Source organism: Oncorhynchus mykiss, chromosome 27 (assembly GCF_013265735.2).
Source record: "Oncorhynchus mykiss isolate Arlee chromosome 27, USDA_OmykA_1.1, whole genome shotgun sequence".
NCBI classification, from domain to species: Eukaryota; Metazoa; Chordata; class Actinopteri; order Salmoniformes; family Salmonidae; genus Oncorhynchus; species Oncorhynchus mykiss.
In genome coordinates this window covers 44390439-44418335 of record NC_048591.1, presented here as the reverse complement: position 1 = coordinate 44418335, position 27897 = coordinate 44390439, and the positions used below count along the sequence as shown (strand labels likewise).

At 42.6% G+C, this 27897-nt stretch overlaps 1 protein-coding gene across 1 annotated transcript in view; it reads left to right on the top strand.

Moving 5' to 3' along the window:
* The window catches only part of gbe1b (glucan (1,4-alpha-), branching enzyme 1b), a 359324-nt gene that overhangs the window by 303307 nt on the left and 28120 nt on the right, over window positions 1-27897 (top strand). Inside the window, exon 15 of the mRNA XM_036964774.1 lies at window positions 1387-1504. Within this exon, the coding sequence (XP_036820669.1) occupies window positions 1387-1504 (118 nt within the window). The remainder of the gene's footprint in view (window positions 1-1386; window positions 1505-27897) is intronic.

Below are 27897 nucleotides of genomic sequence, written 5' to 3'. Positions count from 1 at the left end.
TCAGACTGGCCTATGGGGAGATGAGGTGATTTTCACCTAGCCAATTAGGATCCAGTTTGCATGTGTGTTCCTTCCCGCCTAGCTCCTGGTTGTTTGTTACCTAGGAATGCGTCCCAAATGGCACTCTATTCCCAAGATAGTGCACTCCTTTTGACCAGAGTGGGGGAAAGTATAAGGAATTAGGGTGTCATTTTGGACTTAGATCTACTGTCCTGTCTATTGAGGTGCTCAGAGAGACAAAGGTAAACAAAACACCACAGAGAGAGAAGAGCCTCCCAGGTCCAATTCATCTATTCTCTCTCTCTCTCTCTCTCTTTATCTCTCTCTCTATCCCCATTCCTCTCCTCTCCTTCTCTCCTTGTCATGTAGCTACCACAGGCCAATATCGTTATATACCCATAGCGTAAAGGTATATATTCAATATTTACATTTGACATGCATATCTCGTCATATTTGGACCATACGTACGATATATTTCACTGACACCCTGTTAACTATAGTACCTTGTTGGTTGTATTGGCAGGCACAAGGCTCTCACAGGCATAGAGAATATAATGCCCAGTGGGCCAAGCCATCAATCTACCCTAGATTTGTCCTGAATGAAACCCTATTCCAAGTCTTTATAGTGCACCATTTTTCAACCAGGGCACGTAGGGCTGTACTCAAAAGGAGTGCGCACTATGTAGGGAATAGGGTTCCATTCGGTACACAGACTTTGACTGATTACAAGTTCAGGAGAACAAGAGGGATCGTACAAATAAAAGTGTGGAACCAAATCCCCCCCCCAATCAAATCCCCCCCCCCCAATAGCCTGCTCACGTACTTCTCTCCTCTGTTTCTTTCCCTACACGAGTCAAAGGAAATTACTTTATTTAATATTTCATTGAGTCAGTGTAGCAAAGACACAGAGATTTGTTTTGTTTTGTTTGTTTGATGAAATACATTATTTATGTAATAAATTAATCTGTTGAGCTGCACGGTTCAGACACTTTCCTATTGGACTGTGTGTTAATGTGGGCCAGTGTTGTCAGTCACACAGCATAACAGGGAGGTGTGTGTAGGTGGAGGAAGGTTCCCCTTGTGTCCCTCCTTTCCTGTCTCTTCCTCATCACCCTTCTTGTCTTCCTCCTTTCCCGTCTCTTCCTCATCACCCTTCTTGTGTCCCTCCTTTCCTGTCTCTTCCTCATCACCCTTCTTGTGTCCCTCCTTTCCTGTCTCTTCCTCATCACCCTTCTTGTGTCCCTCCTTTCCTGTCTCTTCCTCATCACCCTTCTTGTGTTCCTCCTTTCCTGTCTCTTCTTTCATCACCCTTCTTGTGTCCCTTCTATCTCCATCTTTTTCCATTTCTCTTTATGCCAGTGTTCCTTAACCTTTGACCCCACACAGATACACCATCAAGCTGGACAGTGATGAGGTGCAGTACGGGGGCCATGGCAGACTGGACCACAACACAGAGTTTTTTACTGAACCACAGCCCTTCAACGAGAGAGACAACTCTATGCTGGTAAGTAACACCTCTGAGAGAGAGAGAGAACTCTATGCTGTTACGTAACACCTCTGAGAGAGAGAGAGAACTCTATGCTGGTACGTAACACCTCTGAGAGAGAGAGAGAACTCTATGCTGTTACGTAACACCTCTGAGAGAGAGAGAACTCTATGCTGTTACGTAACACCTCTGAGAGAGAGAGAACTCTATGCTGTTACGTAACACCTCTGAGAGAGAGAGAGAACTCTATGCTGTTACGTAACACCTCTGAGAGAGAGAGAGAACTCTATGCTGGTACGTAACACCTCTGAGAGAGAGAGAGAACTCTATGCTGTTACGTAACACCTCTGAGAGAGAGAACTCTATGCTGGTACGTAACACCTCTGAGAGAGAGAGAGAACTCTATGCTGGTACGTAACACCTCTGAGAGAGAGAGAGAACTCTATGCTGGTACGTAACACCTCTGAGAGAGAGAGAGAACTCTATGCTGTTACGTAACACCTCTGAGAGAGAGAGAGAACTCTATGCTGTTACGTAACACCTCTGAGAGAGAGAGAGAACTCTATGCTGTTACGTAACACCTCTGAGAGAGAGAACTCTATGCTGTTACGTAACACCTCTGAGAGAGAGAGAACTCTATGCTGTTACGTAACACCTCTGAGAGAGAGAGAGAACTCTATGCTGTTACGTAACACCTCTGAGAGAGAGAGAGAACTCTATGCTGTTACGTAACACCTCTGAGAGAGAGAGAGAGAACTCTATGCTGTTAAGTAACACCTCTGAGAGAGAGAACTCTATGCTGTTACGTAACACCTCCATCATGACATTGTCTTATTTGGTTGGTGTGATTTTGAAGACAGCTCTCCCAGCTCTAGTCTGTCTCCCAGCTCTAGTCTGTCTCCCAGCTCTAGTCTCCCAGCTCTAGTCTGCGTCTCCCAGCTCTAGTCTCCCAACTCTAGTCTGTGTCTCCCAGCTCTAGTCTCCCAGCTCTAGTCTCCCAACTCTAGTCTGTGTCTCCCAACTCTAGTCTGTCTCCCAACTCTAGTCTGTGTCTCTCAGCTCTAGTCTCCCAGCTCTAGTCTCCCAACTCTAGTCTGTGTCTCCCAACTCTAGTCTGTGTCTCCCAGCTCTAGTCTCCCAGCTCTAGTCTCCCAGCTCTAGTCTCCCAACTCTAGTCTGTGTCTCTCAGCTCTAGTCTCCCAGCTCTAGTCTCCCAACTCTAGTCTGTGTCTCCCAACTCTAGTCTGTGTCTCTCAGCTCTAGTCTCCCAGCTCTAGTCTCCCAGCTCTAGTCTCCCAACTCTAGTCTGTGTCTCCCAACTCTAGTCTGTGTCTCCCAACTCTAATCTGTGTCTCCCAGCTCTAGTCTGTCTCCCAGCTCTAGTCTGTCTCCCAGCTCTAGTCTCCCAGCTCTAGTCTGCGTCTCCCAGCTCTAGTCTCCCAACTCTAGTCTGTGTCTCCCAGCTCTAGTCTCCCAGCTCTAGTCTCCCAACTCTAGTCTGTGTCTCTCAGCTCTAGTCCCCCAGCTCTAGTCTCCCAGCTCTAGTCTCCCAACTCTAGTCTGTGTCTCCCAACTCTAGTCTGTGTCTCTCAGCTCTAGTCTCCCAACTCTAGTCTGTGTCTCCCAACTCTAGTCTGTGTCTCCCAACTCTAGTCTGTGTCTCCCAGCTCTAGTCTGTGTCTCCCAGCTCTAGTCTGTCTCCCAGCTCTAGTCTGTCTCCCAGCTCTAGTCTGTCTCCCAGCTCTAGTCTCCCAGCTCTAGTCTGCGTCTCCCAGCTCTAGTCTCCCAACTCTAGTCTGTGTCTCTCAGCTCTAGTCTCCCAGCTCTAGTCTCCCAGCTCTAGTCTCACAGCTCTAGTCTCCCAGCCCTAGTCTCCCAACTCTAGTCTCCCAACTCTAGTCTGTGTCTCCCACCTCTAGTCTTTGTCTCTCAGCTCTAGTCTCCCAACTCTAGTCTGTGTCTCCCAACTCTAGTCTGTGTCTCCCAGCTCTAGTCTGTCTCCCAGCTCTAGTCTGTCTCCCAGCTCTAGTCTCCCAGCTCTAGTCTGCGTCTCCCAGCTCTAGTCTCCCAACTCTAGTCTGTGTCTCTCAGCTCTAGTCTCCCAACTCTAGTCTGTGTCTCTCAGCTCTAGTCTCCCAGCTCTAGTATCCCAACTCTAGTCTGTGTCTCCCAATTCTAGTCTGTGTCTCTCAGCTCTAGTCTCCCAACTCTAGTCTGTGTCTCCCAACTCTAGTCTGTGTCACCCAGCTCTAGTCTCCCAGCTCTAATCTCTGAGCTCTAGTCTCCCAACTCTAGTCTGTGTCTCTCAGCTCTAGTCTCCCAGCTCTAGTCTGTGTCTCCCAGCTCTAGTCTCCCAGCTCTAGTCTCCCAGCTCTAGTCTCCCAACTCTAGTCTGTCTCCCAGCTCTAGTCTCCCAGCTCTAGTCTCCCAGCTCTAGTCTCCCAGCTCTAGTCTCCCAGCTCTAGTCTGTGTCTCCCAGCTCTAGTCTCCCAGCTCTAATCTCCCAGCTCTAGTCTCCCAACTCTAGTCTGTGTCTCTCAGCTCTAGTCTCCCAGCTCTAGTCTCCCAGCTGTAGTCTCCCAACTCTAGTCTGTGTCTCCCAACTCTAGTCTGTGTCTCCCAGCTCTAGTCTCCCAGCTCTAGTCTCCCAGCTCTAATCTCCCAGCTCTAGTCTCCCAGCTCTAGTCTCAGTCGTACGTGCACACACACACACACACACACACACACACATGGGCACATTCAGAAAGGCCATGCAGTTCCCCCTACTCTGTCAGGGGACAGACCGAGGACTGCAGTTTGTTACTCCTCGGGGGCAGATCGGTACTGTGTTCTTTGTGTTTGTGAATATAGTATCTGTTGTGAGTGTGGAGGAGGCGTACTGTGTATCTCAAGCAGTCACTAAGAGTATAGGATATAGGGTATAGAGGATATTGTGTAGTGAGTGTAGGGTATAGGGTACAGAGTATATAGGATATAGGGTGTAGGATATAGACTATAGGGTCTAGGGTATAGAGTATATAGGGTGTAGGATATAGACTCTAGGGTGTAGGGTATAGGGGATATAGAGGATATAGTGTAGTGAGTCTAGGGTCTAGAGTCTAGGGTATCGAGTCTACGGGATATATAGGGTGTAGAGGGTATAGCGGGTTTAGAGTCTAGGGGATATATAGGGTATAGTGTATAGGGTATAGAGTATATAGTGTATAGGGTATAGAGTATATGATGTTTAGGGTATAGAGTATATGATGTTTAGAGTATAAGGTATAGAGTATATGGTGTTTAGGGTATAGAGTATATAGTGTATAGGGTATAGAGTATATAGTGTATAGAGTATATGATGTTTAGGGTACAGGGTATAGAGTATATGATGTTTAGAGTATAGGGTATAGAGTATATGGTGTTTAGGGTATAGAGTATATAGTGTATAGGGTATAGAGTATATGATGTTTAGGGTATAGAGTATATAGTGTATAGGGTATAGAGTATATGATGTATAGGGTATAGAGTATATGATGTTTAGGGTATAGAGTATATAGGGTATAGAGTATATAGTGTACATGGTATAGAGTATATAGTGTATAGGGTATAGAGTATATGATGTTTAGCGTATAGAGTATACAGTATGGAGAATAGGGTGTATAGGGTATACAGCTTGAAGTACTGGGTGTTTAGTGTATAGGGTATTTAGGGTTTAGAGTGTAGGGTATACAGTATAGTGTGTAGGATGTTTAGTGTATATGATATAGGGTATAGATTATAAGGTATAGAGTATATAGGGAGGGTATAGAGTATATTGGGTATAGGATATATAAAGTATATGGAGTAAAGAGTGTATAGAGTATGGAGTATAGAATGTTTAGTGTATAGGGTATACAGTATGGACTATTGGATGTTTAAAGTGTAGGGTTTAGAGTGTAGGGTGTTTAGAGTATAGATTATAAGGTATAGCGTATATAGGGAGGGTATAGAGTATAGATTATAATGTATAGAGTATATAGGGAGGGTATAGAGTATATTGAGTAGGGTGTACAGTATATAGGGTATAGGGTATTCAGTATGAGTACAGGATGTTTGGTATATAGAGTAAAGGGTATATATTATTGGGTATAGGGTATATAGGGAGGGTGTATAGGATATAGTGTATATCAAGTATAGGGTATACAGTATACAGAGTATAGAGTGTATAAGGTATGGGATATAGAGTATAGGATATATGGTATACAGTACAGGGTATACAGTATACAGTGTATACTGCATATAAATATATTGGAATTTTAATTGATGACGGCCTCTCTTTTAAATTGCATATTCAACAATTTACAAAAAAATAATGAGCTGAAATTGGGATTTTATTTTGGGAATAAGTCCTGTTTTTCTTTTGAAGCCAGAAGGAGGCTAGTAATCAGCTACATTTATGCCTTTACTAGACTATGGGGATATTTTATATGTGAATGCTTCCGCTCAGTGTTGGAGATCTATTGACATCATTAACCATGGCACTTTGAGATTTATTTTAAACCGCAAAACCCTTACACACCACTGCACTTTGTATACTAGGGTTGGCTGGCCTTCTCTAGTCACTCGTAGGCTCAGTCACTGGTATACTTTTATTTACAAAGCCATTTTGGGTTTACTACCATTTTATTTGTGCGATTTTAGTATATAGTTTTCAGGGTATATAGTATATAGAGTATATATAGTATATCGTTTTCAGGGTATATAGTATATAGAGTATATATAGTATGTCGTTTTCAGGGTATATAGTATATAGTGTATATATAGTATATCGTTTTCAGGGTATATAGTATATAGTTTTCAGGGTATATAGTATATATAGTATATAGTTTTCAGGGTATATAGTTTATAGGGTATAGAGTATATATAGTATATCGTTTTCAGGGTATATAGTTTATAGAGTATATATAGTATATAGTTTTCAAGGTATATAGTATATAGAGTATATAGGGTATAGAGTTTTCAGGGTATATAGTATACAGAGTATATAGGGTATGGAGTTTTCAGGGTATATAGTAGATAGAGTATATAGGGTATAGAGTTTTCAGGGTATATAGTATATAGTTTTCATGGTATATAGTATATAGGGTATAGAGTTTTCAGGGTATATATTATATAGAGTATATAGAGTATATAGTTTTCAGGGTATATAGTATATAGGGTATAGAGTTTTCAGGGTATATAGTATATAGGGTATAGAGTTTTCAGGGTATATATTATATAGAGTATATAGTTTTCAGGGTATATAGTATATAGGGTATAGAGTTTTCAGGGTATATAGTATATAGGGTATAGAGTTCAGGGTATATAGTATATAGAGTATATAGTATATAGAGTTTTCAGGGTATATAGTATATATAGTATATATAGTTTTCAGGGTATATACTATATATAGTATAGAGTTTTCAGGGTATATAGTATATATAGTATATATAGTATATAGAATTTTCAGGGTATATAGTATATATAGTATATAGAGTTTTCAGGGTATATAGTATATATAGTATATCAAGTTTTCAGGGTATATACTATATATAGTATAGAGTTTTCAGGGTATATAGTATATAGAGTTTTCAGGGTATATAGTATATAGGTATAGATTTTTTAGGGTATATAGGGTATAGGGTATAGAGTTTTCAAGGTATATAGTATATAGGGTATAGAGTTTTCAGGGTATATGGTATATATACTATATACAGTTTTCAGGGTATATAGTATATAGAGTTTTCAGGGTATATAGTATATAGGTATAGATTTTTTAGGGTATATAGGGTATAGGGTATAGAGTTTTCAGGGTATATAGTATATAGGGTATAGAGTTTTCAGGGTATATAGGGTATAGAGTTTTCAAGGTATATAGTATATAGAGTATATATAGTATAGAGTTTTCAGGGTATAGAGTACATATAGTATAGAGTTTTCAGGGTATATAGTATATAGAGTATATAGCATATATAGTATATAGGGTATAGAGTTTTCAGGGTATATAGTATATAGTATATATAGTATAGAGCTTTCAGGGTATAGAGTATATAGCGTATATAGTATATAGGGTATAGAGTTTTCAGGGTATATAGTATATAGAGTATATAGCGTATATAGTATATAGGGTATAGAGTTTTCAGGGTATATAGTATATAGAGTATATAGCGTATATAGTATATAGGGTATAGAGTTTTCAGGGTATATAGTATATAGAGTATATAGCGTATATAGTATATAGGGTATAGAGTTTTCAGGGTATATAGTATATAGAGTATATAGCGTATATAGTATATAGGGTATAGAGTTTTCAGGGTATATAGTATATAGAGTATATAGTATATATAGTATATAGGGTATAGAGTTTTCAGGGTATATAGTATATAGAGTATATAGTATATATAGTATATAGGGTATAGAGTTTTCAGGGTATATAGTATATAGAGTATATAGTATATATAGTATATAGGGTATAGAGTTTTCAGGGTATATAGTAAATAGAGTATATAGCATATATAGTATATAGGGTATAGAGTTTTCAGGGTATATAGTATATAGTATATATAGTATAGAGTTTTCAGGGTATAGAGTATATAGAGTATATAGCATATATAGTATATAGGGTATAGAGTTTTCAGGGTATATAGTATATAGAGTATATAGTATATAGAGTATAGAGTTTTCAGGGTATATAGTATATAGAGTATATAGTATATATAGTATATAGAGTATAGAGTTTTCAGGGTATATAGTATAGTTCCCACTGGTACCTTCCCTTTTTTTTTTTTTTTTTACTTGTTATTTCTCTCAAATGTGTTCCCCCTGTAGAAATCTGGGAGATATATAGTTTCTAAATAGAAGTCCTGGATGTGTACGTCAGGATGGATCCACATTAGAGACAGAGGAAGCTGCTCTCTGGACGATGTGTACGTCAGGATGGATCCACATTAGAGACAGAGGAAGCTGCTCTCTGGACGATGTGTACGTCAGGATGGATCCACATTAGAGACAGAGGAAGCTGCTCTCTGGACGATGTGTACGTCAGGATGGATCCACATTAGAGACAGACGAAGCTGCTCTCTGGACGATGTGAACGTCAGGATGGATCCACATTAGAGACAGAGGAAGCTGCTCTCTGGACGATGTGTACGTCAGGATGGATCCACATTAGAGACAGAGGAAGCTGCTCTCTGAACGATGTGTACGTCAGGATGGATCCACATTAGAGACAGAGGAAGCTGCTCTCTGGACGATGTGAACGTCAGGATGGATCCACATTAGAGACAGAGGAAGTTGCTCTCTGGACGATGTGAACGTCAGGATGGATCCACATTAGAGACAGAGGAAGCTGCTCTCTGGACGATGTGTACGTCAGGATGGATCCACGTTAGAGACAGAGGAAGCTGCTCTCTGGACGATGTGAACGTCAGGATGGATCCACATTAGAGACAGAGGAAGCTGCTCTCTGGACGATGTGAACGTCAGGATGGATCCACATTAGAGACAGAGGAAGCTGCTCTCTGGACGATGTGTACGTCAGGATGGATCCACATTAGAGACAGAGGAAGCTGCTCTCTGGACGATGTGTACGTCAGGATGGATCCACATTAGAGACAGAGGAAGCTGCTCTCTGAACGATGTGTACGTCAGGATGGATCCACATTAGAGACAGAGGAAGCTGCTCTCTGGACGATGTGAACGTCAGGATGGATCCACATTAGAGACAGAGGAAGTTGCTCTCTGGACGATGTGAACGTCAGGATGGATCCACATTAGAGACAGAGGAAGCTGCTCTCTGGACGATGTGTACGTCAGGATGGATCCACGTTAGAGACAGAGGAAGCTGCTCTCTGGACGATGTGAACGTCAGGATGGATCCACATTAGAGACAGAGGAAGCTGCTCTCTGGACGATGTGAACGTCAGGATGGATCCACATTAGAGACAGAGGAAGCTGCTCTCTGGACGATGTGTACGTCAGGATGGATCCACATTAGAGACAGAGGAAGCTGCTCTCTGGACGAGAGCTGACAACTCAACATCTCAATGTGGTTCAATATCATGGGTTGTTAGTGGGAGGAGAAGGACATGATCATAACGTGTGGAATGTTTCACATTATCAAGACCCGATAGTATTGTAAGGAATATTGACAGTGTCATGTCCCTTGTGGGTCTTGAACTGCCGTCTCCCAGCATGTAGACTAAACCATTGAGCTCACCATTCTGTCTCCTTGTCTGTTAATATGGTGTTTAGTCTCAGTGTCTGGATGTTTAATATGGTGTTTAGTCTCAGTGTCTGGATGTTTAATATGGTGTTTAGTCTCAGTGTCTGTTAATATGGTGCTTAGTCTCAGTGTCTGGATGTTTAATATGGTGTTTAGTCTCAGTGTCTGGATGTTTAATATGGGGTTTAGTCTCAGTGTCTGGATGTTTAATATGGTGTTTAGTCTCAGTGTCTGGATGTTTAACATGGTGTTTAGTCTCAGTGTCTGGATGTTTAACATGGTGTTTAGTCTCAGTGTCTGGATGTTTAATATGGGGTTTAGTCTCAGTGTCTGGATGTTTAATATGGGGTTTAGTCTCAGTGTCTGGATGTTTAATATGGGGTTTAGTCTCAGTGTCTGGATGTTTAATATGGGGTTTAGTCTCAGTGTCTGGATGTTTAATATGGGGTTTAGTCTCAGTGTCTGGATGTTTAATATGGGGTTTAGTCTCAGTGTCTGGATGTTTAATATGGGGTTTAGTCTCAGTGTCTGGATGTTTAATATGGTGTTTAGTCTCAGTGTCTGTTAATATGGTGCTTAGTCTCAGTGTCTGGATGTTTAACATGGTGTTTAGTCTCAGTGTCTGGATGTTTAATATGGGGTTTAGTCTCAGTGTCTGGATGTTTAATATGGTGTTTAGTCTCAGTGTCTGGATGTTTAATATGGTGTTTAGTCTCAGTGTCTGGATGTTTAATATGGGGTTTAGTCTCAGTGTCTGGATGTTTAATATGGGGTTTAGTCTCAGTGTCTGGATGTTTAATATGGTGTTTAGTCTCAGTGTCTGGATGTTTAATATGGTGTTTAGTCTCAGTGTCTGGATGTTTAATATGGGGTTTAGTCTCAGTGTCTGGATGTTTAATATGGTGTTTAGTCTCAGTGTCTGTTAATATGGTGCTTAGTCTCAGTGTCTGGATGTTTAATATGGTGTTTAGTCTCAGTGTCTGGATGTTTAATATGGTGTTTAGTCTCAGTGTCTGGATGTTTAACATGGTGTTTAGTCTCAGTGTCTGGATGTTTAATATGGTGTTTAGTCTCAGTGTCTGGATGTTTAATATGGTGTTTAGTCTCAGTGTCTGGATGTTTAACATGGTGTTTAGTCTCAGTGTCTGGATGTTTAATATGGTGTTTAGTCTCAGTGTCTGGATGTTTAATATGGGGTTTAGTCTCAGTGTCTGGATGTTTAATATGGTGTTTAGTCTCAGTGTCTGGATGTTTAATATGGTGTTTAGTCTCAGTGTCTGGATGTTTAACATGGTGTTTAGTCTCAGTGTCTGGATGTTTAATATGGTGTTTAGTCTCAGTGTCTGGATGTTTAACATGGTGTTTAGTCTCAGTGTCTGGATGTTTAATATGGTGTTTAGTCTCAGTGTCTGGATGTTTAATATGGTGTTTAGTCTCAGTGTCTGGATGTTTAACATGGTGTTTAGTCTCAGTGTCTGGATGTTTAATATGGTGTTTAGTCTCAGTGTCTGGATGTTTAATATGGGGTTTAGTCTCAGTGTCTGGATGTTTAATATGGTGTTTAGTCTCAGTGTCTGGATGTTTAATATGGTGTTTAGTCTCAGTGTCTGGATGTTTAACATGGTGTTTAGTCTCAGTGTCTGGATGTTTAATATGTTGTTTAGTCTCAGTGTCTGGATGTTTAATATGGGGTTTAGTCTCAGTGTCTGGATGTTTAATATGGGGTTTAGTCTCAGTGTCTGGATGTTTAATATGGTGTTTAGTCTCAGTGTCTGGATGTTTAATATGGTGTTTAGTCTCGGTGTCTGGATGTTTAATATGGTGTTTAGTCTCAGTGTCTGGATGTTTAATATGGTGTTTAGTCTCAGTGTCTGGATGTTTAATATGGTGTTTAGTCTCAGTGTCTGGATGTTTAATATGGTTTTTAGTCTCAGTGTCTGGATGTTTAATATGGTGTTTAGTCTCAGTGTCTGGATGTTTAATATGGTGTTTAGTCTCAGTGTCTGGATGTTTAATATGGGGTTTAGTCTCAGTGTCTGGATGTTTAATATGGTGTTTAGTCTCTGTGTCTGGATGTTTAATATGGTGTTTAGTCTCAGTGTCTGGATGTTTAATACGGTGTTTAGTCTCAGTGTCTGGATGTTTAATATGGTGTTTAGTCTCAGTGTCTGGATGTTTAATATGGTGTTTAGTCTCAGTGTCTGGATGTTTAATATGGGGTTTAGTCTCAGTGTCTGGATGTTTAATATGGGGTTTAGTCTCAGTGTCTGGATGTTTAATATGGTGTTTAGTCTCAGTGTCTGGATGTTTAATATGGTGTTTAGTCTCAGTGTCTGGATGTTTAATATGGTGTTTAGTCTCAGTGTCTGGATGTTTAATATGGTGTTTAGTCTCAGTGTCTGGATGTTTAATATGGTGTTTAGTCTCAGTGTCTGGATGTTTAATATGGGGTTTAGTCTCATTGTCTGGATGTTTAATATGGTGTTTAGTCTCAGTGTCTGGATGTTTAATATGGGGTTTAGTCTCAGTGTCTGGATGTTTAATATGGTGTTTAGTCTCAGTGTCTGGATGTTTAATATGGTGTTTAGTCTCAGTGTCTGGATGTTTAATATGGTGTTTAGTCTCAGTGTCTGGATGTTTAATATGGTGTTTAGTCTCAGTGTCTGGATGTTTAATATGGTGTTTAGTCTCAGTGTCTGGATGTTTAATATGGTTTTTAGTCTCAGTGTCTGGATGTTTAATATGGTGTTTAGTCTCAGTGTCTGTTAATATGGTGTTTAGTCTCAGTGTCTGGATGTTTAATATGGTGTTTAGTCTCAGTGTCTGTTAATATGGTGTTTAGTCTCAGTGTCTGGATGTTTAATATGGTGTTTAGTCTCAGTGTCTGGATGTTTAATATGGGGTTTAGTCTCAGTGTCTGGATGTTTAATATGGTGTTTAGTCTCAGTGTCTGGATGTTTAATATGGGGTTTAGTCTCAGTGTCTGGATGTTTAATATGGTGTTTAGTCTCAGTGTCTGGATGTTTAATATGGTGTTTAGTCTCAGTGTCTGGATGTTTAATATGGTGTTTAGTCTCAGTGTCTTGATGTTTAATATGGGGTTTAGTCTCAGTGTCTGGATGTTTAATATGGTGTTTAGTCTCAGTGTCTGGATGTTTAATATGGTGTTTAGTCTCGGTGTCTGGATGTTTAATATGGTGTTTAGTCTCAGTGTCTGGATGTTTAATATGGTGTTTAGTCTCAGTGTCTGGATGTTTAATATGGTGTTTAGTCTCAGTGTCTGTTAATATGGTGTTTAGTCTCAGTGTCTGGATGTTTAATATGGTGTTTAGTCTCAGTGTCTGGATGTTTAATATGGTGTTTAGTCTCAGTGTCTGGATGTTTAATATGGTGTTTAGTCTCAGTGTCTGGATGTTTAATATGGTGTTTAGTCTCAGTGTCTGGATGTTTAATATGGTGTTTAGTCTCAGTGTCTGGATGTTTAATATGGTTTTTAGTCTCAGTGTCTGGATGTTTAATATGGTGTTTAGTCTCAGTGTCTGGATGTTTAATATGGGGTTTAGTCTCAGTATCTGGATGTTTAATATGGGGTTTAGTCTCAGTGTCTGGATGTTTAATATGGTGTTTAGTCTCAGTGTCTGGATGTTTAATATGGTGTTTAGTCTCAGTGTCTGGATGTTTAATATGGTGTTTAGTCTCAGTGTCTGGATGTTTAATATGGGGTTTAGTCTCAGTGTCTGGATGTTTAATATGGTGTTTAGTCTCAGTGTCTGGATGTTTAATATGGTGTTTAGTCTCAGTGTCTGGATGTTTAATATGGTGTTTAGTCTCAGTGTCTGGATGTTTAATATGGTTTTTAGTCTCAGTGTCTGGATGTTTAATATGGTGTTTAGTCTCAGTGTCTGGATGTTTAATATGGGGTTTAGTCTCAGTATCTGGATGTTTAATATGGGGTTTAGTCTCAGTGTCTGGATGTTTAATATGGTGTTTAGTCTCAGTGTCTGGATGTTTAATATGGTGTTTAGTCTCAGTGTCTGGATGTTTAATATGGTGTTTAGTCTCAGTGTCTGGATGTTTAATATGGGGTTTAGTCTCAGTGTCTGGATGTTTAATATGGTGTTTAGTCTCAGTGTCTGGATGTTTAATATGGGGTTTAGTCTCAGTGTCTGGATGTTTAATATGGTGTTTAGTCTCAGTGTCTGGATGTTTAATATGGTGTTTAGTCTCAGTGTCTGGATGTTTAATATGGTGTTTAGTCTCAGTGTCTGGATGTTTAATATGGGGTTTAGTCTCAGTGTCTGGATGTTTAATATGGTGCTTAGTCTCAGTGTCTGGATGTTTAATATGGGGTTTAGTCTCAGTGTCTGGATGTTTAATATGGTGTTTAGTCTCAGTGTCTGGATGTTTAATATGGGGTTTAGTCTCAGTGTCTGGATGTTTAATATGGTGTTTAGTCTCAGTGTCTGGATGTTTAATATGGTGTTTAGTCTCAGTGTCTGGATGTTTAATATGGTGTTTAGTCTCAGTGTCTGGATGTTTAATATGGTGTTTAGTCTCAGTGTCTGGATGTTTAATATGGGGTTTAGTCTCAGTGTCTGGATGTTTAATATGGTGTTTAGTCTCAGTGTCTGGATGTTTAATATCGGGTTTAGTCTCAGTGTCTGGATGTTTAATATGGTGTTTAGTCTCAGTGTCTGGATGTTTAATATGGGGTTTAGTCTCAGTGTCTGGATGTTTAATATGGTGTTTACTCTCAGTGTCTGGATGTTTAATATGGGGTTTAGTCTCAGTGTCTGGATGTTTAATATGGTGTTTAGTCTCAGTGTCTGGATGTTTAATATCGGGTTTAGTCTCAGTGTCTGGATGTTTAATATGGTGTTTAGTCTCAGTGTCTGGATGTTTAATATGGGGTTTAGTCTCAGTGTCTGGATGTTTAATATGGTGTTTGTTTATCTAAACTTAAGTTGAACTTCCCCTGATCAAATAGTAAAAGAGTTGAAGGGAGGAGAAGGGAAGAGAAAGAATATTCCTTCTCATTTGCAGACATTTCTTGTGCTCTTCTTCTGGTCTTTCCAAAACCTTATTGGCGATATCCTTGCAGTCTCACACAGATATTAAGAACGTTAACTCAACATTATTTAAGATTCTTTCTGCCCCTGTTAGAAAAGTCTCTCCCGTCTTTTATCCAGACAGCAGAGAATCACTGTGTTAGCAGAACTTTCATCTGTGAAGAGCTGAAATTCCACATTCTCTTAAATCTCTTCTTTAGTCTTTTATTAATTCAAACACTGCAGTTTCAGTGTCGTCCCTCCTGGCCAAATATGAAGTTTAGTTAACAAGTCTACTGCAGTGGTGGCGTCCCTCCTGGCTAAATGTGAGGTTTAGTTAACAAGTCTGCTGCTAATGCCGGCACCATCAGGGATCTAAGGAAAAAGAGGGCGAACGGGGGAGGAGAAGAGGCAGACTGAGGGGGCCACTCTCCTCTATCTCTCGCCCCCCCTTGTTCTCCCTCGCTTTCCCCCCTTTTGTAGACTCTCCCTCTTTACCCCCCTTCACCCCTTCTCTCTCTCCCTCCCTGTCAAAGATAGCAGAATGAGGCTGTAGTCTCTCCCTCTTTACCCCTCTCCTCTACCCCGTCCTCTTTTTCCCTCTCTCTCCTCTACCCCGTCCTCTCTTTCCCTCTCTCACTCTCTTTCCCTCTCTCTCCTCTACCCCTCCTCTCTTTCCCTCTCTCTCCTCTACCCCTCCTCTCTTTCCCTCTCTCACTCTCTTTCCCTCTCTCTCCTCTACCCCTCCTCTCTTTCCCTCTCTCTCCTCTACCCCTCCTCTCTTTCCCTCTCTGTCCTCTACCCCTCCTCTCTTTCCCTCTCTCACTCTCTTTCCCTCTCTCTCCTCTACCCCTCCTCTCTTTCTCTCTTTCCCTCTCTGTCCTCTACCCCTCCTCTCTTTCCCTCTCTCTCCTCTACCCCTCCTCTTTCCCTCTCTCTCCTCTACCCCTCTCTCTCCTCTACCCCTCCTCTCTTTCCCTCTCTCTCCTCTACCCCTCCTCTCTCCTCCCTCTCTTTACCTCCACCCCCCCCCCCCCCCCTCACTTTCTCTCTCTCCCTCCCTGTCAGAGATAGCAGAATGAGGCTGTAGTCTCTCACAAAGCATCCCTCTCCTGCAGCACCAGTTATCTACCTGAATATGACAGTCGGGCAGAGATTAATCATATAGTACTGTGCCGCCTTGCAGGTGCTTCAATAGGTGCCCTGCGTTTATTCCCTGAGATCTCCCCATGTTTTAGTTAACAAACAGCTCCGCTGCTTCAAAGTCTCCCTCTGCCGTCTTTAAAATGGGTCCTTCGGCTAAACACCACCTCTTCCACCACCTCCCCTCCTCCTCCATCATCTCCCATCTTCCTCCCCCTTCTCCACCACTTCCCCTCTTCCTCCTCCTCCTCTTCCACCACCTCCCCTCCTCCTCCATCATCTCCCATCTTCCTCCCCCTTCTCCACCACCACTTCCCCTCTTCCTCCTCCTCCTCTTCCACCACCTCCCCTCCTCCTCCATCATCTCCCATCTTCCTCCCCCTTCTCCACCACCACTTCCCCTCTTCCTCCTCCTCCTCTTCCACCACCTCCCCTCCTCCTCCACCACTTCCCCTCTTCCTCCTCCTCCTCTTCCACCACCTCCCCTCCTCCTCCACCACTTCCCCTCTTCCTCCCCCTCCTCCACCACCACTTCCCCTCTTCCTCCTCCTCCTCTTCCACCACCTCCCCTCTTCCTCCAGCACTTCCCCTCTTCCTCCCCCTCCTCTTCCACCACCTCCCCTCCTCCACCAGCACTTCCCCTCTTCCTCCCCCTCCTCTTCCACCACCTCCCCTCTTCCTCCAGCACTTCCCCTCTTCCTCCTCCTCCTCTTCCACCACCTCCCCTCCTCCACCACCACTTCCCCTCTTCCTCCCCCTCCTCTTCCACCACCTCCCCTCCTCCTCCAGCATCTCCCATCTTCCTCCCCCTCCTCCACCACCACTTCCCCTCTTCCTCCCCCTCCTCTTCCACCACCTCCCCTCCTCCTCCAGCACTTCCCCTCTTCCTCCCCCTCCTCTTCCACCACCTCCCCTCCTCCTCCAGCACTTCCCCTCTTCCTCCCCTCCTCCTCCATCATCTCCCATCTTCCTCCCCCTTCTCCTCCACCACCTCCCCTCTTCCTCCCCCTCCTCTTCCACCACCTCCCCCCTTCCTCCTCCAGCACTTCCCCTCTTCCTCCCCCTCCTCCACCACCACTTCCCCTCTTCCTCCCCCTCCTCTTCCACCACCTCCCCTTCTCCTCCAGCACTTCCCCTCTTCCTCCCCCCCCTCCACCACCACTTCCCCTCTTCCGCCCCCTCCTCCACCACCACTTCCCCTCTTCCTCCCCCTCCTCCACCACCACTTCCCCTCTTCTTCCCCCTCCTCCACCACCACTTCCCCTCTTCTTCCCCCTCCTCCACCACCACTTCCCCTCTTCCTCCCCCTCCTCTTCCACCACCTCCCCCCTTCCTCCTCCCCCCCTCCTCTTCCACCACCTCCCCCCTTCCTCCTCCCCCCTTCATCCTCCACCACCACCTCCCCTCTTCCACCACCTCCTGTCTCCCCCCCCTCCTCCACCACCACCTCCCTCCTTCCTCCTCCTCCACCACCACCTCCCCCCTTCCTCCTCCTCCTCCACCACCACCTCCCGTCTTCCTCCTCCTCCCCCTACCCCTCCCCCTCCCCCTCCCCCTCCTCCTCCACCACCTCCCCTCTTCCTCCTCCTCCCCCTTCTCCTCCACCACCTCCCCTCCTCCTCCCCCTTCTCCTCCACCACCTCCCCTCTTCCTCCTCCTCCTCTGCCCCCTTCTCCTCCACCACATCCCCTCCTCCTCCTCCTCCCCCTTCTCCTCCACCACCTCCCCTCTTCCTCCTCCTCCTCTGCCCCCTTCTCCTCCATCATCTCCCATCTTCCTCCCCCTTCTCCTCCACCACCTCCCCTCTTCCTCCTCCTCCTCTGCCCCCTTCTCCTCCACCATCTCCCATCTTCCTCCCCCTTCTCCTCCACCACCTCCCCTCTTCCTCCTCCTCCACCACCTCCCCTCTTCCTCCTCTGCCCCCTTCTCCTCCACCATCTCCCATCTTCCTCCCCCTTCTCCTCCACCACCTCCCCTCTTCCTCCTCCTCCCCCTTCTCCTCCACCACCTCCCCTCTTCCTCCCCTCTTTTCATATGGTGGATCTGAACGATGATAAACTCTGATTTCCTCCTCTAAAGGCTTCACCCACTAGACTCTAGCTGAATCAGGTGCCCTGGATGGCAGATGAGGCTCTGCTTCAGAAGTCTGCTGCAATACTCCACTGTTGTCTTTTTAAGGGAATGAACATCAAACTGTTCAGTTGTCAATGAACTCGGTGAACTATTGACTCCCAACTTGTTTTTAAATGTTTTCCACATTATTAGTGATGCACAGAAGAGGAGAAGTGACAAAGATGTATGTTAGCATAAGAGACAATCATCATTGTCAGTGTTCACGTATTTAACCACATTAACTGCTGTGTTGACCACAGACACTAGTTCTAGTCGGACTGTACCTAGTGGACTGTACCAAGTCTACGGTACTGTTAGTTGGGGTGTAGTTGGTGGACTGTACCAAGTCTACAGTACTGTTAGATGGGGTGTAGTTGGTGGACTGTACCAAGTCTACGGTACTGTTAGATGGGGTGTAGTTGGTAGACTGTACCAAGTCTACGGTACTGTTAGTTGGGGTGTAGTTGGTGGACTGTACCAAGTCTACAGTACTGTTAGTTGGGGTGTAGTTGGTGGACTGTACCAAGTCTACAGTACTGTTAGATGGGGTGTAGTTGGTGGACTGTACCAAGTCTACAGTACTGTTAGATGGGGTGTAGTTGGTGGACTGTACCAAGTCTACGGTACTGTTAGTTGGGGTGTAGTTGGTGGACTGTACCAAGTCTACGGTACTGTTAGATGGGCTGTAGTTGGTGGACTGTACCAAGTCTACAGTACTGTTAGTTTAGGTGTAGTTGGTGGACTGTACCAAGTCTACAGTACTGTTAGATGGGGTGTAGTTGGTAGACTGTACCAAGTCTACAGTACTGTTAGATGGGGTGTAGTTGGTGGACTGTACCAAGTCTACAGTACTGTTATTTGGGATGTAGTTGGTGGACTGTACCAAGTCTACAGTACTGTTAGATGGGGTGTAGTTGGTGGACTGTACCAAGTCTACAGTACTGTTAGATGGGGTGTAGTTGGTGGACTGTACCAAGTCTACAGTACTGTTAGATGGGGTGTAGTTGGTGGACTGTACCAAGTCTACGGTACTGTTAGTTGGGGTGTAGTTGGTGGACTGTACCAAATCTACAGTACTGTTAGATGGGGTGTAGTTGGTGGACTGTACCAAATCTACAGTACTGTTAGATGGGGTGTAGTTGGTGGACTGTAACAAGTCTACAGTACTGTTAGTTTAGGTGTAGTTGGTGGACTATACCAACTCTACTCTCCAGTTCTGCTGTGTTGACAACAAAGACTAGTTCTCTGAGCTCTGATATGAATAATTAGCTGCTTCAGATTCTTTTGATGAGCTTTGCATTCATCTCAGGGACCGCTCCCTTTGACAATCTCTCATAAAAAGAAAATTAAGACAAAGGGAAGAAGAGGAGAGGAGAGAAAGAGGGAATACAGCGTACAGAGTGGTGGCATGTGATCAAAAGAGACCCGTTTCCATCAGGATGCATGAATATCTAAGGAACATCTCATTACTAGCTAGGCAGTAATATATTATTCATAATATATTATTATTATTATAATATTATCTAAGGCCTAGCTAGGCAGTAATAATATATGATTATTATTATTATTATTAATATATTATCTAAGGCCTGTCTCTTTACTAGCTAGGCAGTAATAATATATTATTATATTATCTAAGGCCTGTCTCTTTACTAGCTAGGCAGTAATAATATATTATTATATTATCTAAGGCCTGTCTCTTTACTTGCTAGGCAGTAATAATATAGTATTATTATATTATCTAAGGCCTGTCTCTTTACTAGCTAGGCAGTAATAATATAGTATTATTATATTATCTAAGGCCTGTCTCTTTACTAGCTAGGCAGTAATAATATATCATTATTATTATATTAACTAAGGCCTGTCTCTTTACTAGCTAGGCAGTAATAATATATCATTATTATTATATTATCTAAGGCCTGTCTCTTTACTAGCTAGGCAGTAATAATATATCATTGTTATTATATTATCTAAGGCCTGTCTCTTTACTAGCTAGGCAGTAATAATATATCATTATTATTATATTATCTAAGGCCTGTCTCTTTACTAGCTAGGCAGTAATAATATATCATTATTATTATATTATCTAAGGCCTGTCTCTTTACTTGCTAGGCAGTAATAATATAGTATTATTATATTATCTAAGGCCTGTCTCTTTACTAGCTAGGCAGTAATAATATATCATTATTATTATATTAACTAAGGCCTGTCTCTTTACTAGCTAGGCAGTAATAATATATCATTATTATTATATTATCTAAGGCCTCTCTTTACTAGCTAGGCCTCTCTTTACTAGCTAGGCAGTAATAATATATCATTATTATTATATTAACTAAGGCCTCTCTTTACTAGCTAGGCCTCTCTTTACTAGCTAGGCAGTAATAATATATCATTATTATTATATTATCTAAGGCCTCTCTTTACTGGCTAGGCAGTAATAATATAGTATTATTATATTATCTAAGGCCTGTCTTTACTAGCTAGGCATCTCTTTACTAGCTAGGCAGTAATAATATATCATTATTATTATATTATCTAAGGCCTCTCTTTACTTGCTAGGCAGTAATAATATATTATAATTATATTATCTAAGGCCTGTCTCTTTACTAGCTAGGCAGTAATAATATAGTATTATATTATCTAAGGCCTGTCTCTTTACTTGCTAGGCAGTAATAATATAGTATTATTATATTATCTAAGCCATCTCTTTACTGGCTAGGCAGTAATAATATAGTATTATTATATTATCTAAGGCCTCTCTTTACTAGCTAGGCATCTCTTTACTAGCTAGGCATCTCTTTACTAGCTAGGCATCTCTTTACTAGCTAGGCATCTCTTTACTAGCTAGTCATCTCTTTACTAGCTAGGCATCTCTTTACTAGCTAGGCATCTCTTTACTAGCTAGGCATCTCTTTACTAGCTAGTCATCTCTTTACTAGCTAGGCATCTCTTTACTAGCTAGGCATCTCTTTACTAGCTAGGCCTCTCTTTACTAGCTAGGCAGTAATAATATAGTATTATTATTATTATTATATTAACTAAGGCCTCTCTTTACTAGCTAGGCAGTAATAATATAGTATTATTATATTAACTAAGGCCTCTCTTTACTAGCTAGGCAGTAATAATATAGTATTATTATAATTATTTTCATTATTATATTATCTAAGGCCTCTCTTTACTAGCTAGGCAGTAATAATATATTATTATATTATCTAAGGCCTCTCTTTACTAGCTAGGCAGTAATAATATAGTATTATATTATCTAAGGCCTGTCTCTTTACTAGCTAGGCAGTAATAATATATCATTATTATTATATTATCTAAGGCCTGTCTCTTTACTAGCTAGGCAGTAATAATATATCATTATTATTATATTATCTAAGGCCTGTCTCTTTACTAGCTAGGCAGTAATAATATAGTATTATTATATTAACTAAGGCATCTCTTTACTGGCTAGGCATCTCTTTACTAGCTAGGCATCTCTTTACTAGCTAGGCAGTAATAATATTTTATTATTATTACTATATTATCTAAAGCGTGTCTCTTTACTAGCTAGGCAGTAATAATATAGTGTTATTATATTATCTAAGGCCTGTCTCTTTACTAGCTAGGCAGTAATAATATAGTATTATTATATTATCTAAGGCCTCTCTTTACTAGCTAGGCAGTAATAATATAGTATTATTATATTATCTAAGGTGTGTCTCTTTACTAGCTAGGCAGTAATAATATTTTATTATTATTATTATATTATCTAAAGCGTGTCTCTTTACTAGCTAGGCAGTAATAATATAGTGTTATTATATTATCTAAGGCCTGTCTCTTTACTAGCTAGGCAGTAATAATATAGTATTATTATATTATCTAAGGCCTCTCTTTACTAGCTAGGCAGTAATAATATATTATTATTATATTATCTAATATTATCTAATAATTTCCTGATACCTGTCACAAGGCATTCTGGTACTTGCAGTCAATAGCGTAATCCAATACTAACCAATACAACAGAAATATGTATGTTGTTCTCTCAATCGCCATCACATGAATTCTAATACAATTACAAATGTAAATAACTGTAAAGAAAATATAAAGCTCAATAAATTAACTGTAAAAATTAACTCTGTAACCCATTAAATGTTACCCCCCCCCCCCCCCCCCCCCCCCCCTCCGTGTTCATCTAAATCTCTAAGCAGTATATCAACTGAATAGGTCTCCTGAACACAGTCCTTGAAGCAGTACGATCTGAACATGACCTAACTAGGCCATCTCGACTTGGAAACAGTCCCTCAATCTTTCCTAGTTTCCAGGTTTGTCTGGGTGTGTTATCTTCTCCGATGAGTGCAACGTCAACCCACTCTCAGTGGAGTGGAGTGGGCTGTGGTGTGTTATCTTCTCCGATGAGTACAACATCAACCCACTCTCAGTGGAGTGGGCTGTGGTGTGTTATCTTCTCAGATGAGTACAACGTCAACCCACTCTCAGTGGAGTGGGCTGTGGTGTGTTATCTTCTCCGATGAGTGCAACGTCAACCCACTCTCAGTGGAGTGGGCTGTGGTGCGTTATCTTCTCAGATGAGTGCAACGTCAACCCACTCTCAGTGGAGTGGGCTGTGGTGTGTTATCTTCTCAGATGAGCGCAACGTCAACCCACTCTCAGTGGAGTGGGCTGTGGTGTGTTATCTTCTCAGATGAGTGCAACGTCAACCCACTCTCAGTGGAGTGGGCTGTGGTGTGTTATCTTCTCCGATGAGTACAACGTCAACCCACTCTCAGTGGAGTGGGCTGTGGTGTGTTATCTTCTCCGATGAGTGCAACGTCGACCCACTCTCAGTGGAGTGGGCTGTGATGTGTTATCTTCTCCTATGAGTACAACGTCAACCCACTCTCAGTCTCATCTGCGTGTCATTTCCTCCTTGTTTAGCTTTGGGTGCCGAGTGTCAGCTGGAAATGGCTTGGGTGGCGAAGAGGTTAGTATTTTTACCCACCAGGAAGTGTGCTGGGGTCAGGGGTTGTAGTTAATCTACTTCATTGTGCACAAAGGTCAGAGGCCTAGAATTTAGGATAGCTTCAACCTCTGTCAGGATCTCTTCAAAGTTGAGGGAAGTTTTCCCAAGAACCTTTCTCAGGCATATTTTTACTGACCTGATGAGTCTTTCTCAGAATCCGCCCAATCAGGCTGCTCGCACGGCAATGAACCTCCGCCCCTTTCTGAGAAGAACGCCAAGAGTTGTGGCTCTTCGATTGCCTTCCCCAGCTCGTTCAAGTCCTGATCAGCTCTCTTGAATGTTTCTGCATTGTCTGGTTTAGATTACCTTGCATAATCCTCTCCTTGATATGAATCTTTTCAGAACTAACAGGATATTTTTTATTTCACCGTTATTTAACCAGGTAGGCTAGTACAGAACAAGAGAACAAGTTCTCATTTACAACTGTGACCTGGACCAAGATATAGCAAAGCTGTTTTACACAGACAACAACACATGGAGTAAACAATAAACTAGCCAATAACACAATAAACAAGTCAATGACACAGTAGAAGAAAGAAAGTCTATATACAGTGTGTGCAAAAGGCATGAGGAGGTAGGCAATAAATAGGCCATAGGAGCGAATAATTACAGTTTTAACAGATTAACACTGGAGTGATAATAAATGAGCAGATGATGGTGTGCAAAAGAGCAGCAAAGTAAATAAAATAAAAACAGTATGGGGATTTTTTTATTTTACCTTTATTTAACCAGGCAAGTCAGTTAAGAACAAATTCTTATTTTCAATGACGGCCTAGGAACAGTGGGTTAACTGACTGTTCAGGGGCAGAACGACAGATTTGTACCTTGTCAGCTCGGGGGTTTGAACTTGCAACCTTCCGGTCACTAGTCCAACGCTCTAACCACCCTGCCGCCCCTTATGGGGATGAGGTAGGTAGATTGGGTGGGCTATTTACAGATGGACTATGTAGAGCTGCAGCGATCGGTTAGCTGCTCAAATAGTTGATGTTTGAAGTTAGTGAGGGAAATAAAAGTCTCCAACTTCAGCGATTTTTGCAATTTGTTCCAGTCACTGGCAGCAGAGAACTGGAAGGAATGTCTCTGTTAACTGATCTGAGACCAGTTTCAAATGCACTGCTACTGGTTACAGCACAAGTGAACAGTGCAACATATGACTTCTTCACAGAATCATTTTCTTTCTTGCAAAATCCACACCTGTGACTTTGAATGGTGGGGATTCAGTTATTCTGTCTTTTGGTAAAGGCGCAGTGAGTGACCTGCAGTCCGGCCCTTGCCTTGAATCTCTTGCACCCTATACATCTTATCACTGTGCTCTTGACTAGCTGCCTAGCACCCAAGATCCAGTATCGTTCTCTGATTTGTACTAGAGTGACTCTTGCTCCAGAATGCATCCCTTTCTCATGGTGGTACTGTATCAGTATTTCTCAGTATCTGTACTTGTTGGGCAGAACCCATAGGTGCTGCTCTCTGAATGTGAAGTTGGACTGTTGCTGTCTTCCTCCTACACGGAGTAGTTCGTGTTCGTCCAGGAACGGTTTCAGTTCTCTGATTTTTACAGTCATTGTTTAGTCTTTTTCCTGCCTTCAGTAGCTTGATCTCCTGACTGAAACTCTTGTTTCCTGACTGAAACTCTGCCTTTCAAGCTCCAACATGGGTTCAGTGATGTCTGTGCTTTTTGCTGTGAGCTGTACAGTAACCTGGCAACTGGACTTGAGTTCTGTTTTTACCTCTCCTGGAACCTTGTTATCATCAGTCATTAAAAGTTACAACACCCACTGTTAGTGTTGGAAACTGTGATTGGTATCGAGCTGTTTTCCACGGACATTTTTACTGACCATATTGACATTGTGATGGTCCCATGTAACTCATCCTGTAGTGCGTTTTATCGTGAGAAAAATGGACTTTGATTGTGTTAATCGCGTTAGTTACTTAGTTGCTGAAACATGTGTTTTTAACCCCAAAAACATGGACAATATAATACAATACTTGCTTTTTTGGTCCATAGAAATTCCATAGAATGTTTTGCTGTCTCGGTAGTACCCAGCCTAACACACAACACACGTCACGAGCTGGGAGCAGCATAGTTGAGGGGTAACACCCATTGCTCAAGGGCACAACAGCGGTAGGTAGCATATGGGATATTGAAGCCGGTAACCCTCCAGCTGCTGCCTCACAGGATTTTAATCGGCAACCCTCCGGTTACCGGCCGGTTTCTCTAACGTCGAAGTTACTGCTGCCCGCTGACAAGCCAGAACCTTTTTTTCTGATATCTGATGCTTATTTTAGTCTTCAATCATTCAACGATCTGAGACGTGTTGCTACTGTTAGATGCTGAGGGAGTACAAGATGATTCTATGGACAATATATACAATTGAGACGCACAGAGTTATCTCTACTGTATATGCATTCCTAATGGTACCCTTGTCCTTCTATAGACACTTAGGACTCTGGTCTAAAGTAGTGAACTTTAAAGGGAGTATGGTGCCATTAGGGACACATGAGGACAGATACCCCACTCTGTAGTCTAGTTGGACTGACAGGAGACAGACGTCCCACTCTGTAGTCTAGTTGGACTGACAGGAGACAGACGTCCCACTCTGTAGTCTAGTTGGACTGACAGGAGACAGACGTCCCACTTTGTAGTCTAGTTGGACTGACAGGAGACAGACGTCCCACTCTGTAGTCTAGTTGGACTGACAGGAGACAGATGTCCCACTCTGTAGTCTAGTTGGACTGACAGGAGACAGATGTCCTATTCTGTAGTCTAGTTGGACTGACAGGAGACAGACGTCCCACTCTGTAGTCTAGTTGGACTGAGAGGAGACAGACGTCCCACTCTGTAGTCTAGTTGGACTGACAGGAGACAGACGTCCCACTCTGTAGTCTAGTTGGACTGACAGGAGACAGATGTCCTATTCTGTAGTCTAGTTGTACTGACAGGAGACAGACGTCCCACTCTGTAGTCTAATTGGACTGACAGGAGACAGATGTCCTATTCTGTAGTCTAGTTGGACTGACAGGAGACAGACGTCCCACTCTGTAGTCTAGTTGGACTGAGAGGAGACAGACGTCCCACTCTGTAGTCTAGTTGGACTGACAGAAGACAGATGTCCCACTCTGTAGTCTAGTTGGACTGACAAGAGACAGACGTCCCACTCTGTAGTCTAGTTGGACTGACAGGAGACAGACGTCCCACTCTGTAGTCTAGTTGGACTGAGAGGAGACAGACGTCCCACTCTGTAGTCTAGTTGGACTGACAGAAGACAGATGTCCCACTCTGTAGTCTAGTTGGACTGACAAGAGACAGACGTCCCACTCTGTAGTCTAGTTGGACTGACAGGAGACAGATGTCCCACTCTGTAGTCTAGTTGGACTGACAGGAGACAGACGTCCCACTCTGTAGTCTAGTTGGACTGACAGGAGACAGACGTCCCACTCTGTAGTCTAGTTGGACTGACAGGAGACAGATGTCCCACTCTGTAGTCTAGTTGGACTGACAGGAGACAGACGTCCCACTCTGTAGTCTAGTTGGACTGACAGGAGACAGACGTCCCACTCTGTAGTCTAGTTGGACTGACAGAAGACAGATGTCCCACTCTGTAGTCTAGTTGGACTGACGTCCCACTCTGTAGTCTAGTTGTACTGACAGGAGACAGATGTCCCACTCTGTAGTCTAGTTGGACTGACAGGAGACAGACGTCCCACTCTGTAGTCTAGTTGGACTGACAGGAGACACATACCCCACTCTAGTTCATGTTGGGCTCCTTGACGATCCACAGTAGAGAGCCTGGAGGTTCTTGGGTTGTTGTGAACCTCCTCATAAAACCTTTATCTGTCCGTATGTCTGTCTGAACATCGATCTGATTTAGTTAAATAGCTTGAAGGCAAGAGGCTCCTCTTGAAGAGCCCAGAAAAACATGTGAAAGTTAAGAGGCAGCAGAGAACATATCAAAGGAGAGAAAAGGCTGTAACTGGTACAGAGTAGAACACATCTCCTAAAGGACATGACCAGCATTTCAATTAGTAACACTACGTCCAACATGGCAACCTATTCCCTTTATAGTGCACTACTTTTAACCACGACCCATAGGGTTCTGGTCAAAAGTAGTGTACTACGTAGGGATGCACCCTTAAACTTTTCCACATTTTATGTATGATTCATTCTGCAGGCGTAGACTAGAATTCCATATATGCCTCCCATTTTGTTTTCTCTGATGTGGAGTATCTTCTGAAAAACAGGAGGCGATTTTGAGAAGTGTTCACTCGTCTTGTTTACTTTAGGGTTGCATCCCAACATAGTGCACTACTTTTGATGGACTTTGGGCAAAAAAATTGTGCACTTTGAGGGAAAAGGGGGCCATTTGGGACCGATAATCCCAGTCTGTAATCCAATTATGTTTCAAGCTGACCACCTTTCCCTGTTCCCAAGGTAACCTGCCACAATTACTATCACCCTGTAGCGCTCACATCTGAAATGATGAAGTGCTTTGAAAGGCTGGTCATGACACATCAACACCCTAGATCCACTCAATTGCCTCCAACAGATCCACAGACGATGCTATTTCAATTGCACTTTACACTGCCCTCTCCCACCTCGACCACGACACCATAGTCAAACTCATCACCAAACAACTGAATCCTGGACTTCCTGATGCATCGGCCACGCTGACCCTCAACACAGGGGGCCTCTCGGGTGTGTGCTTTAGTCCCCTCCTGTGTACTCCCTGTTCACCCACGACTGCATCGTCACGCACAACGTCATCACCATCATTACGCTTGCTGATTACACAACGGTGGTAGGACTGATCACCGGCGGCGATGAGTCAACTTACAGGGATGAGGTCAGTGACTTAGCAGTGTGGTACCCTGCTTCACGGTGGGA